The sequence below is a fragment of the Bombina bombina genome, chromosome 7 (genome assembly GCF_027579735.1).
Source record: "Bombina bombina isolate aBomBom1 chromosome 7, aBomBom1.pri, whole genome shotgun sequence".
Lineage (NCBI taxonomy): Eukaryota > Metazoa > Chordata > Amphibia > Anura > Bombinatoridae > Bombina > Bombina bombina.
The window spans coordinates 147055316-147069589 of NC_069505.1; the positions used below are offsets into that span (position 1 = coordinate 147055316).

At 42.3% G+C, this 14274-nt stretch overlaps 1 protein-coding gene across 9 annotated transcripts in view; it reads left to right on the top strand.

Annotated features, from left to right (window-relative positions):
• Nucleotides 1-14274, top strand: part of ANO5 (anoctamin 5) — a 599368-nt gene that overhangs the window by 398903 nt on the left and 186191 nt on the right. For all 9 annotated transcript variants that reach the window (XM_053720371.1, XM_053720372.1, XM_053720374.1 and 6 more), the window contains one exon: nt 8231-8456. In XM_053720371.1, the coding sequence (XP_053576346.1) occupies nt 8231-8456 (226 nt within the window). The remainder of the gene's footprint in view (nt 1-8230; nt 8457-14274) is intronic.

Consider the following 14274-nt stretch of genomic DNA (forward strand, 5'->3'; position numbering starts at 1 on the left):
GTCTCACTCCAGCTGACTGCTTGGAGATTGAACGCTTGATCTTATCGAAGCGAGGGTTCTCAGATTCTGTTATCGATACTCTTGTTCAGGCCAGAAAGCCTGTAACTAGAAAGATTTACCACAAAATTTGGAAAAAATATATCTGTTGGTGTGAATCTAAAGGATTCCCTTGGGACAAGGTTAAGATTCCTAAGATTCTATCCTTCCTTCAAGAAGGATTGGAAAAAGGATTATCTGCAAGTTCCCTGAAGGGACAGATTTCTGCCTTGTCTGTGTTACTTCACAAAAAGCTGGCAGCTGTGCCAGATGTTCAAGCCTTTGTTCAGGCTCTGGTTAGAATCAAGCCTGTTTACAAACCTTTGACTCCTCCTTGGAGTCTCAACTTAGTTCTTTCAGTTCTTCAGGGGGTTCCGTTTGAACCCTTACATTCCGTTGATATTAAGTTATTATCTTGGAAAGTTTTGTTTTTGGTTGCAATTTCTTCTGCTAGAAGAGTCTCAGAATTATCTGCTCTGCAGTGTTCTCCTCCTTATCTGGTGTTCCATGCAGATAAGGTGGTTTTACGTACTAAACCTGGTTTTCTTCCAAAAGTTGTTTCTAACAAAAACATTAACCAGGAGATTATCGTACCTTCTCTGTGCCCGAAACCAGTTTCAAAGAAGGAACGTTTGTTGCACAATTTGGATGTTGTTCGCGCTCTAAAATTCTATTTAGACGCTACAAAGGATTTTAGACAAACATCTTCCTTGTTTGTTGTTTATTCCGGTAAAAGGAGAGGTCAAAAAGCAACTTCTACCTCTCTCTCTTTTTGGATTAAAAGCATCATCAGATTGGCTTACGAGACTGCCGGACGGCAGCCTCCCGAAAGAATCACAGCTCATTCCACTAGGGCTGTGGCTTCCACATGGGCCTTCAAGAACGAGGCTTCTGTTGATCAGATATGTAGGGCAGCGACTTGGTCTTCACTGCACACTTTTACCAAATTTTACAAGTTTGATACTTTTGCTTCTTCTGAGGCTATTTTTGGGAGAAAGGTTTTGCAAGCCGTGGTGCCTTCCATCTAGGTGACCTGATTTGCTCCCTCCCATCATCCGTGTCCTAAAGCTTTGGTATTGGTTCCCACAAGTAAGGATGACGCCGTGGACCGGACACACCTATGTTGGAGAAAACAGAATTTATGTTTACCTGATAAATTACTTTCTCCAACGGTGTGTCCGGTCCACGGCCCGCCCTGGTTTTTTAATCAGGTCTGATAATTTATTTTCTTTAACTACAGTCACCACGGTATCATATGGTTTCTCCTATGCAAATATTCCTCCTTAACGTCGGTCGAATGACTGGGGTAGGCGGAGCCTAGGAGGGATCATGTGACCAGCTTTGCTGGGCTCTTTGCCATTTCCTGTTGGGGAAGAGAATATCCCACAAGTAAGGATGACGCCGTGGACCGGACACACCGTTGGAGAAAGTAATTTATCAGGTAAACATAAATTCTGTTTTTTTCCACATGGCTGGCTTAAATTTTGCCTAGAAACAGTTTCCGGAGGCTTTCCACTGTTGTAGTATGAGTGGGAGGGGCCTAAATTAGCGCTTTTTTGCGCAGTTAAAATTACAGACTGAGACATCCAGCTTTCTCCAGGAGTCCCCTGAATGCTATAGGACATCTCTAAAGGGCTCAGAGGCTTTCCAAAGTCGTTTATTCGGGAAGGTAGGGCCACAGCAGAGCTGTGTCAGTTGCTGTGACTGTTAAAAAACGTTTTTTGATCCTTTTTTTGAATTAAGGGGTTAATCATCAATTTGCAAGTGGGTGCAATGCTCTGCTAGCTTATTATACACACTGTAAAAATTTCGTTTGATTTACTGCCTTTTTTCACTGTTTTTCAAATTCTGACAAAATTTGTTTCTCTTAAAGGCACAGTGCCGTTTTTTATATTTGCTTGTTAACTTGAATTAAAGTGTTTTCCAAACTTGCTGGTCTCATTGCTAGTCTTTGTAAACATGTCTGACATAGAGGAAACTCCTTGTTCATTATGTTTAAAAGCCATGGTGGAACCCCTCTTAGAATGTGTACCAAATGTACTGATTTCACTTTAAGCAATAAAGATCATATTCTGTCTTTAAAAAATTTATCACCAGAGGAATCTGACGAGGGGAAAGGTATGCCGATTAACTCTCCCCACGTGTCAGCTCCTTTGACTCCTACTCAAGGGACTCACGCTCAAATGGCGCCAAGTACATCCAGGGCGCCCATAGCGTTTACTTTACAAGACATGGCGGCAGTCATGGATAATACACTGTCAGCGGTATTAGCCAGACTACCTGAATTTAGAGGAAAGCAAGATAGCTCTGGAGTAAGACTAAATACAGAGCATACTGACGCTTTAAGAACCATGTCTGATACTGCCTCACAATATGCAGAAGCTGAGGAAGGAGAGCTTCAGTCTGTGGGTGATGTTTCTGACTCAGGGAAGATGATGCAACCTGATTCTGATATTTCTACATTTAAATTTAAGCTTGAACACCACCGCGTGTTGCTCAGGGAGGTTTTAGCTGCTCTGAATGACTGTGATACAATTGCAGTGCCAGAGAAATTGTGTAGATTGGATAAATACTATGCAGTGCCGGTGTGTACTGATGTTTTTCCAATACCTAAAAGGTTTACAGAAATTATTACTAAGGAATGGGATAGACCAGGTGTGCTGTTCTCTCCCCCTCCTATTTTTAGAAAAATGTTTCCAATAGACGCCACCACACGGGACTTATGGCAGACAGTCCCTAAGGGGGAGGGAGCAGTTTCTACTCTAGCAAAGCGTACTAATATGCCTGTCGACGACAGTTGTGCTTTTTTAGATCCAATGGATAAAAAGTTTGAGGGTTACCTTAAGAAAATGTTTATTCAACAAGGTTTTATCCTACAGCCCCTTGCATGCATTGCTCCTGTCACTGCTGCTGCAGAGTTCTGGTTTGAGTCTCTGGAAGAGGCTTTACAGGTAGCGACTCCATTGGATGACATACTTGACAAGTTTAGAGCACTTAAGCTAGCCAATTCTTTTGTTTCTGATGCCATTGTTCATTTGACTAAACTAACGGCTAAGAATTCTGGTTTTGCTATCCAGGCGCGCAGAGCGCTATGGCTTAAATCATGGTCAGCTGACGTTACTTCAAACTCTAAGCTGCTTAACATTCCCTTCAAGGGGCAGACCCTATTCGGGCCTGGTTTGAAGGAAATTATTGCTGATATCACTGGAGGAAAAGGTCATGCCCTTCCCCAGGATAGGTCCAAATCAAGGGCCAAACATTTTTATTTTCGTGTCTTTCGAAACTTCAAGGCAAGTGCGGCATCAACTTCCTCTAATGCAAAACAAGAGGGAACTTTTGCTCAGTCCAAGACGATCTGGAGACCTAACCAGACCTGGAACAAAGGTAAGCAGGCCAAAAAGCCTGCTGCTGCCTCTAAGACAGCATGAAGGAATGACCCCCTATCCGGTAACGGATCTAGTAGGGGGCAGACTTTTGCTCTTCGCCCAGGCGTGGTCAAGAGATGTCCAGGATCCTTGGGCATTGGAAATTATATCCCAGGGATATCTTCTGGACTTCAAAGCTTCCCCTCGAAAAGGGAGATTTCACCTTTCACAATTATCTGCAAACCAGATAAAGAGAGAAGCATTCTTACACTGCGTACAAGACCTCCTAGTTATGGGAGTGATACATCCAGTTCCAAAGGAGGAACAGGGACAGGGATTTTACTCAAATCTGTTTGTGGTTCCCAAAAAAGAGGGAACCTTCAGACCAATTTTGGATCTAAAGATCTTAAACAAATTTCTCAGAGTTCCATCATTCAAGATGGAGACTATTCGTACCATCCTACCTATGATTCAGGAGGGTCAGTACATGACTACAGTGGATTTAAAGGATGCTTATCTTCACATTCTGATACACAAAGATCATCATCGGTTTCTCAGGTTTGCCTTTCTAGACAGGCATTACCAGTTTGTAGCTCTTCCCTTCGGGTTAGCTGCAGCCCCAAGAATTTTTACGAAGGTTCTGGGGTCGCTTCTGGCGGTCCTAAGGCCGCGGGGCATAGCAGTGGCCCCTTATTTAGACGACATCCTGATTCAGGCGTCAAACTTCCAAATTGCAAAGTCTCATACGGACATAGTGTTGGCATTTCTGAGGTTGCATGGGTGGAAGGTGAACAAGGAAAAGAGTTCTTTAGTCCCCCTCACAAGAGTTTCCTTCCTAGGGACTCTGATAGAATCTTTAGAAATGAAAATTTACCTGACGGAGTCCAGGTTATCAAAACTTCTAAATTCCTGCCGGATTCTTTATTCCATTCCTCGCCCTTCGGGACGTGGAACCCAAAATGTTTTTCATTATTCAGTTACACTTTGCACTTTTAAACAATTTTATTTCTAATTTGCTTTGTTCTCTTCATAAAAAGCATACCTAGGTAGGAAGTAATCGGCTTAAGGGTAGCAGCAATGGACATAGTGCCATTTGCACGCCTACATCTCAGACCGCTGCAACTATGCATGCTCAGTCAGTGGAATGGGGATTACACAGATTTGTCCCCTCTACTAAATCTGGATCAAGAGACCAGGGATTCTCTTCTCTGGTGGCTATCTCGGGTCCATCTGTCCAAAGGTATGACCTTTCACAGGCCAGATTGGACAATTATAACGACAGATGCCAGCCTTCTAGGTTGGGGTGCAGTCTGGAACTCCCTGAAGGCTCAGGGATCGTGGACTCATGAGGAGACACTCCTTCCAATAAATATTCTGGAACTGAGAGCGATATTCAATGCTCTTCAGGCTTGGCCTCAGTTAGCAACTCTGAGGTTCATCAGATTTCAGTCGGACAACATCACGACTGTGGCTTACATCAACCATCAAGGGGGAACAAGGAGTTCCCTAGCGATGTTAGAAGTCTCAAAGATAATTCGCTGGGCAGAGATTCACTCCTGCCACCTGTCAGCTATCCATATCCCAGGTGTAGAGAACTGGGAGGCAGATTTTCTAAGTCGTCAGACTTTTCATCCGGTGGAGTGGGAACTCCATCCGGAGGTGTTTGCACAATTGATTCATCGTTGGGGCAAACCAGAACTGGATCTCATGGCGTCTCGCCAGAACACCAAGCTTCCTTGTTGCGGATCCAGGTCCAGGGATCCCGAGGCGACGCTGGTAGATGCTCTAGCAGCGCCTTGGTCTTTCAACCTGGCCTATGTGTTTCCACCGTTTCCTCTGCTCCCTCGACTGATTGCCAAGATCAAGCAGGAGAGATCAATCATCCAAATCTAATTTCTCTGAGACTGACTGCCTGGAGATTGAACGCTTGATTTTATCAAAGCGTGGCTTTTCCGAGTCAGTCATTGATACCTTAATACAGGCACAAAAGCCTGTCACCAGGAAAATTTACCATAAGATATGGCGTAAATATCTTTATTGGTGTGAATCCAAGGGTTACTCATGGAGTAAGGTCAGGATTCCCAGGATATTATCCTTTCTCCAAGAAGGTTTGGAAAAAGGATTGTCAGCTAGTTCCTTAAAGGGACAGATTTCTGCCCTGTCTATTCTTTTGCACAAGCGTCTGGCAGTTGTTCCAGACGTTCAGGCATTTTGTCAGGCTTTAGTTAGAATCAAGCCTGTGTTTAAACCTGTTGCTCCGCCATGGAGCTTAAATCTGGTTCTTAAGGTTCTTCAAGGAGTTCCGTTTGAACCTCTTCATTCCATAGATATCAAACTTTTATCTTGGAAAGTTCTTTTTTTGGTAGCTATTTCCTCGGCTCGTAGAGTCTCCGAGTTATCTGCTTTACAATGTGATTCTCCTTATCTGATCTTCCATGCAGATAAGGTAGTCCTGCGTACCAAACCTGGGTATTTACCTAAGGTGGTATCTAATAGAATATCAATCAAGAGATTGTTGTTCCATCTTTGTGTCCTAATCCTTCTTCAAAGAAGGAGCGTATATTACACAATCTGGATGTGGTTCGTGCTTTAAAGTTTTACTTACAAGCTACTAAAGATTTTCGTCAAACATCTGCTTTGTTTGTTGTCTACTCTGGACAGAGGAGAGGTAGAAAGGCTTCGGCAACCTCTCTTTCTTTTTGGCTAAGAAGCATAATCCGCTTAGCCTATGAGACTGCTGGCCAGCAGCCTCCTGAAAGGATTACAGCTCATTCTACTAGAGCTGTGGCTTCCACATGGGCCTTTAAAAATGAGGCTTCTGTTGAACAGATTTGCAAGGCGGCGACTTGGTCTTCACTTCATACTTTTTCCAAATTCTACAAATTTTATACTTTTGCTTCTTTGGAGGCTATTTTTGGGAGAAAGGTTTTACAGGCAGTGGTACCTTCCGTTTAAGTACCTGCCTTGTCCCTCCCTTCATCCGTGTACTTTAGCTTTGGTATTGGTATCCCACAAGTAATGGATGATCCGTGGACTGGATACACCTTAAAAGAGAAAACACAATTTATGCTTACCTGATAAATGTATTTCTCTTGTGGTGTATCCAGTCCACGGCCTGCCCTGTCATTTTAAGGCAGGTAATTTTTAAATCTAAACTACTGTCACCACTGCACCCTATGGTTTCTCCTTTCTCTGCTTGTTTTCGGTCGAATGACTGGATATAGCAGTTAGGGGAGGAGCTATATAGCAGCTCTGCTGTGGGTGTCCTCTTGCAACTTCCTGTTGGGAAGGAGAATATCCCACAAGTAATGGATGATCCGTGGACTGGATACACCACAAGAGAAATAAATTTATCAGGTAAGCATAAATTGTGTTTTCATTCACCAAAGTTTACCTTCACTTTAAAATGTATATCAAAGCATTTATTTTAAATTAAATGACAACTGCCACCTTTATTATTCTTACAAATGTACAACTTTCCTTGTAACACTCTTGAAAACAGTCATAATATTATATTATCACATTAAATGCCAACTGAAAACCCTGCTTTACTGGGCAGTTTCTATTATCCAGCAAACACTTGTGGGTCACAACACGTAACTACATATTAGCCCTAGTAAATCTTAACTGGCACACTCAAAGGGACGTGGAACCCAAAATGTTTTTCATTATTCAGATACACTTTGCACTTTTAAACAATTTTATTTCTATTTTGCTTTGTTCTCTTCATAAAAAGCATACCTAGGTAGGCTAACGAGCAGCAATAATGCACTACTGGGAGCTTCTGTCCATTTAATATGAACCATGGGAAGGCCAGCTGCCAAAGACTGTCTTAGGAAGTCCAAAGGATGACACATTGGAAACTAGGTTTAGTTTAGTCCACTGTGCATATTAGTATATGACAGAAGGCTAGTGGAAATGTACCACCTTGTCTATATACAAAACCATGGTATCTAGGTGGCCAGTCAATTTTCTTACATCTTGTTTAATAGAACTTTGTCAACCCCTGACCTAAGTAGAGTTTTAGGTGTAATTTTATGCACATTGTCATATCATGTGTGCAAGTTGTGCTTACCCTTAGGATGCTACTCATATAGTGCGTTGTTTGCTATACTTCTCAATCCTTCCTGACTATCAGGTGGTTTAACTCTTGTCAGAAATCATTTTAAGGCAACCACATTTTTTTTTCTATATAATTCCTCTTCCACTAATAGTTTCCTGTGGTGCAGGTATGGACAGATACTGATTCTGAACCTCAAATGAAAACCGGTACTGAATTTCACCTTTTGCAGCACAAAAGGAATCTATCTCATCAAAGCAGTCATTTAACATACCCAGACATGAAGCATGCCTGCAAAGCTGTCTATCAGGGTTAATCAGTAAGTTAAGGTGTTGGATTATGCTTATATGTTTCCCATTCACAGAGCACCATTTTGCTAGAAGTCATCCCAATAAGGATTACAGGCATTTCTCATGAAGACCACTTAGTTGCAATATAAGGTTTTTAATCTGCCCAGCCACATGTTGCAATGGAATGTTATCGGGGAAACCTGCTCACTCCCATCTGAGTGTTTTGCATTCCAATAGCACTGACGTGTTCATATCTCCATCTTAAAATGCAGACTTCGTGGAGCAATAAAAGTAAAAAACATATTTCTAAATATTTACATAGCTATTTGATCTGTAACTTCATTTGTAATTTGAGTAGTTTAAGATTAGATATAATGTATAATGCCGACATAGATCTTGGCTTGATGGCTTCTGTGTAACAATTTCCATATAGAGATTTACATCCGTTCATATAACCTCTTCCTTTTTTTTTTAAATAGATTTCTCTTATTATTGCCAGTATGATTGCGGTTATAGTGTATCGTTTGGCTGTCTATGCTGCATTTGCCAGCATTATGGAAAATAATCAGCTGGAAGATAATCCAATCAGCAGCTTGCTAACACCACAGTTGGCTACATCTGTGACCGCCTCATGTTTGAACTTTGTCATCATTATGATTCTGAACTTCCTTTATGAGAGAGTTGCCATATGGATTACTGATATGGGTAAGATTTACTGTTTGTAGGTAGCTAAGACATAGGAAGAAGTAGATTTAGAACACTTTTTCCCTGCCAAAAACTGCCCCAGACAAATTTGAAAGGACACATTTGTATATGTTTTTGAATAGTTTCTGATCAGTTTAGATTGGTGGCTGCCTGGGCTTTAATTAAACAGGGTCTAGTTTTTTAAGATCCATTTATGTGTATGCGAACCATAAGATAATCTGAGCTTGCTTGCAAAATTGAAATTTCTTTTATACAGGTGGTAAGAGTCCACAATTCATTACTTCTGAAAATTACTCTTCCCTGCCACTAGGAGGATTCAAAGATTCCCAAACCCCAAGAGCTCTAAAAAACTCCTCCCACCTCCCTTGTAAAACAGTCTTGTCTTTTCCTTCACTGGAGGAAGGTGAAGAATGAAGACGTGCTTGCTATATTCCTTAATACGAGTGGTTCTCAGATTGAGTTGAGGCCCATTTCCCCTCAGATGGTTGTATATGGAGTATGGGTAGTTACTCTTTTTTTTTCAACTCATGGGAAATTAATCTCAAGCCTTCCACGTGGGTCACAGGGAACTGTCTTTGGCTTCCTCCTGCTGGGTCTTCAGTATACTCCTATTCCATATTTTCTGCTAATGTTTCAGCACTGGTTTGCCTTTTTGCTGGTTTTACCAGTAGATGAGTATCCTCTGGTAAGTAGTATTTTTATTATTTTTAACTCTCTAAGCCCTTTGGGTAATTTATAAGTTTGTATGTGTGTATATGATTTAAATAAATAAATAAAAATTATATATATATATATATATATATATATATATATATATATAATATAAAAACACAGAGGGATAAGATATTTTATGTTAATGTGCTATTTTCCCTTTTAACTTTTGGTGCGCATTTACTCCCCCCCCCCCCCCCTGCGCATCAGCCTTCAGGTCTGCACATGTCAGGTTAGCGCATGTAAGCCCTCAGTATTGCGTACGTCTGGTTTTTCGTGCACATAGGCCAATATTTTTTTTTCCGCACCTCGGCCTTCAAGTATTTTTTAGTGTGCTCTTTCTTTTTTTCTGATATTGGTTAACGCACACTCTCCCTAAAGGTTGGATGTGTTGCATGCATATTTTTTATTTTTATCTTGCATGTCGGATTAACATGCTCTGGCCTAGTAATTTTTTTAAAGAGCTGCTTTTGGAGGGGGTAAATATTTATTTTTTCCCTTTCTTCAAAAGCTTTGTGGGGTTATAACTTTTTTTTTTGCCCATTACTGCTTTTGTACTTCTCTGCTTTTATAGAGCCTTTTGTTCCTGTCCCTAAACCTACTTTAGAAGCCGAATTTATTTGAACAGTTTTCTATCAGTGTTGCATGTGTTTGTTGGAAGCAGGCTGGGGCATTACCCCTAGCATATTTGTACTACACGATAATATATTTTCATGCATTTTGACCATTCTAATGCTGCTCTTTCTTCTAAATATTTACTGCTCTTTTTGTTTGTTCCTTACAGATTTGGCCTGGAGCTAATTCATTCAGTCTACAGTTTTTGATATGTTGGCAGCTATGCCGCCTTAAAATAAACATAAAAGGTCAGTTCATAATTTAACTTTTACTAGTTTTGAGCCTACTGAGGTTAATGGGGTTTTTTTTTCTTTTAATTTTCTAAATCCTCTGATGGGGGGATTTTCTCTGACAATCAGGGGTCTTTCTGTTCATTCACTTTTTAACACCTTAATGACAAGCGACATACCCTGTGGGTACTGTCTATGTGGATTGTTTTCTCAATAGCATGGTCTCACCGCCAGTGGCGTATTAGCAGACAAGCCCTTTACGATCAATGACGTACATGGTACATCAAGGTCATTAAGGGGTTAAAGAGAATTTGTTTATTTTATAGGTTAAGGATACATAAGTAGCGGATAGCAAGTCTGTTTAGACTTAATTTATATTCTGATATTTACATTTCCTAGTTTTTTTTTCTGCCCCTCTCTCTTTTCAGAGAATGTTGTTTGGATTCTATTATCTTGGCCCCCGTGGTATTACCAGTGGGAAACCCTCTCCCAAGAGGTGTGGACAGAAAAGTCTACTCCCCCAGTTACCAATACAAAAGTAGCTCAGAAGTACCATCCCCTCCTCGTAATTCTGTACAGCCCTAAGGTGGACAGAGATAGAAGTCCCTCTCTTTGTGGGGCCGATCTGAACAAGTGTTTTTTTTTTCTTATCTTGGACTTTCCGGTCCGCTGTTCTGGAACCATTATTTCTTTGACTTCGGTCACTGGCATGGCGTGGGGTGGTGGATTTGTGCCTTCAGTATCCCTGTGGGAGCCGCCTTGTTTCCGTGATGTCATCACGTGTCGACGTTGTGGGGGCCTCGCCTGAGGACAGTAATTTTAATGCGCAATGTTATTCAGCCTTGGCATAGGCCTTTAACAAGTTGTGTTCCAGAATGGTAACTTGTTGGTTACCCTTCTTATCCCATGGAGGTCTGCTGTATGATTTTGTTTGTGGGACCTGTTGATGGGTTTATCACTACAGTCTTCTAATTTTTGTTCCAACAACAAAAATCCTCCTTCAAGCCCGAGCAACCCAAGAGTACTTGGTAGCCGGCTCAGTCCTGGAATAAATCCAAGCAGAATAAGAAGCCTGCCGAAAACAAATCGGCATGAAGGGGCGGCCCCCGACCCGGAATCAGATTGTGTAGGGGGGCAGACTGTCTCTTTTTTCAGGCGCCTGGTTCAAGGACGTACAGGATCCGTGGGTCCTGGAGGTGGTATCTAAGGGATACAAGAGGCTTCAAATCTCACTGCCAAGGGGCAGATTCGTTCTCTCGAATCAGTCTACCAGACCAGAAAAGAAGGGTGCCTTTCTAGGGTGCATTCGGTATCTATCCTCCTTAGGAGTTGTTGTCCCGGTTTGGGGTTTTATTCAAACCTTTTCGTGGTTCCAAAGAAGGAGGGAACTTTCCGCCCAATTCTGGACCTACAGTGCTTAAACAAATTTCTCAGTGTCCACTGTAGATCTGAAGGATGCTTACCTTTATGTTCCAATCCACAGGGAACACTTTCAGTTCCTGAGGTTTGCATTCCTGGGCCAGCACTTAGTTTATTGCCCTTCCGTTAGGCCTAGCTACTGCTCAAAGAATCTTTACGAAGGTTCTGGGGGCTCTTCTAGACGTTGCCAGAGCTCAGGGCATTGCAGTAGCTTCATACTTGGATGATATTCAGTTGCAAGCACCATCCTTTTGTCTTGCGGAAGATTTCTCGGAGTCCCTTCTCAGTCTTCTTCGACCACATGGTTGGAAGATAAACTTGGAAGAGAGTTCTCTTATCCCAAGTACCAGGGTTGAATTCCTTGGTACTATAATATCTATGAGGATATTTCTAACAGACGAGAGATGTTGCAAGCTAACTTCGGCATGTCATGCCCTCTGGACCTCCTTGAGTCCCTCTGTGGCTCAGTGTATGGAGTTGATTGGTCTCATAGTGTTTTGCATGGACATCATTCCTTTTGCCAGGTTCCGTCTCAGACCTTTACAACTGTGCATGCTGAGGCAGTGGAATAGCGATCATTCAGATCTGTCTCAACAGATTGTATTAGACAGCCGGTCGAGAGAATCACTTTCTTGGTGGCTCTGTCCAGATCATCTTTCCCCGAGAGGCATGCTTCTTAAGACTATCCTGGGAGATTGTGACTACAGACGCAAGCCTATCCGGATGGAGAGCTGTTTAGGGTGCCAGGAAGGCACATGGGTTGTGGACTCAAGAAGAGTCCTCCCTCCCGATCAATATTTTGGAACTACGGCACTCTTCAAGGCCTTGAAGGCTTGGCCACTTCTGGGTTTGTCCCAGTTTATCAGATTCCAATCAGCCAATATAACCTTGGTGGCTTACATCAACCATCAGGGGGGAACGAGAAGTTCCTTGGCGATAAAGGAAGTATCACAGATTCTGGAGCGATCCACATTCCGAGAGTGGACAACTGGGAGGCAGATTTTCTCAGCAGGCAATCCTTCCATCCAAGGGAATGGTCTCTCCATCCCAAGGTGTTTGCAGAGATATACAGCAAGTGGGGGACGCCGGAGATAGATCTCATGGTGTCCCATCTCAATATCAATCTACCCAGGTACGGGTCGAGGTTGAGGGATCCCTAAGCGGTTTTAATAGATGCACTAGCAGTGCTCTGGAGGATCAAACTCATATCTTTTTCCTCCATTACCACTTCTTCCTCGAGTGGTGGCCCGCATCAAGCAGGAGCGGGTATCAGTAATCCTGATTGTCCATTGTGCCCGTGAAGGATGTGGTTCACGGATCTAGTGGGGATGTCCTCATCTCCTCCGTGGAAGTTACCTTGTCGCAGAGACCTGCTGATACAAGGTCCATTTTTTCATCAAAATCTAGATTCTCTGAGGCTGACTGCGTGGAGATTGAATGCTTAGTCTTAGCCAAGAGAGGTTTCTCTGAGAGTGTCATTGATACTCTTATTCAAGCTCGTAAACCAGTTACTCGGCGTATCTACCACAAGGTGTGGAGTACCTACTTATTCTGGTGTGAAGAGCGTGGTTTTTCCTGGCACAGAGCTAAGGTTGCCAGGATCTTATCTTTTCTCCAGGATGGGCTGGAGAAGGGCCTTTCTGATAGGCTCTTATTATTATCAGACCTGTGTTTAGATCTGGGGCTCTTCCTTGGAATTGTTATCTTGGATGGTTCTCTTTTTATTGGCTATTGCCTCTGCGTGCAGAGTTTCTGAGATCTCTGCTTATCTGATTTTTTTTTTCATGCAAATAAGGCAGTTTTACGTATTAAATTAGGTTTTCTTCCTAAGGTTGTGTCAGATCGCTACATCAATAAGGAGATTGTGGTTCCTTCCATCCTTCATAATCCTTCATCAAAAGAATGCTTTAAGTTCTATCTTCAGGCTACTAAGGAGTTTAGACAATCTTTCTCTTTGTTTGTTGTTCGGGGAAGCGTAAGGTGAAGAAGGCTACTTCGGCTTCCCTATATTTTTGGTGAAGGAGTGTCATCCACTTAGCTTACGAGACAGCGGGACATTGTCCTCCTGAGAGGATAACGGCTCATTCCACTAGAGCAGTTTCTTCTTCTTGGGCCTTTTAAGAACGAGGCCTCTATGGATCAGATTTGTAAGGCGGCTACCTGGTCCTCCTTACATACTTTTTCAAAATTTTACAAGTTTGATTTTTTTGCTTCGGCTGAAGCAGCTTTCAGGAGAAAAGTTTTGCAGGCTGGGGTGCCCTCAGAATAGGGTCCGCCTCTTCCTTTTTGTTCCCTCCCGTTATTCAGTGTTTTCTGGAGCTTGGGTATAGTTTTCCCAACTGTAAGGAATGAAGCTGTGGACTCTCCCTATCTTAGGAAGGAAAACACAATTTATGCTTACCAGATAAATTCCTTTCCTTCTGTATAGGGAGAGTCCATGGCCTACGCACCTTTTTTTTTCTTATCTATGGGCGGTCGCCGATATTTATTTTATTCTTCTGGCACCATTTATACCCTGTTTCTCCTACTTTTCCTTGTTCCCTCGGCAGAATGACTGGGGTAATGAGGAAGTGGGAGGGATATTTAAGCCTTTGGCTGGGGTGTATTTGCCTCCTCCTAGTGGCCTGGTGTTGTTTTCCCCAACAGTAAGGAATGAAGCCGTGGACTCTGCCTATCCTGAAGGAAAGTATAAATTATGTTTTTCTATGGCACCAGAGGACTCTGGAATTTTTTCTGCCTATTGATTCTGCTTCTGATGAGAATTATTCTGAGACTGATTCACCTTTACTGTTTGATAAATAAACTCTTTGATTTTATTAGGGGCATTAAAGACTCATTGGGAA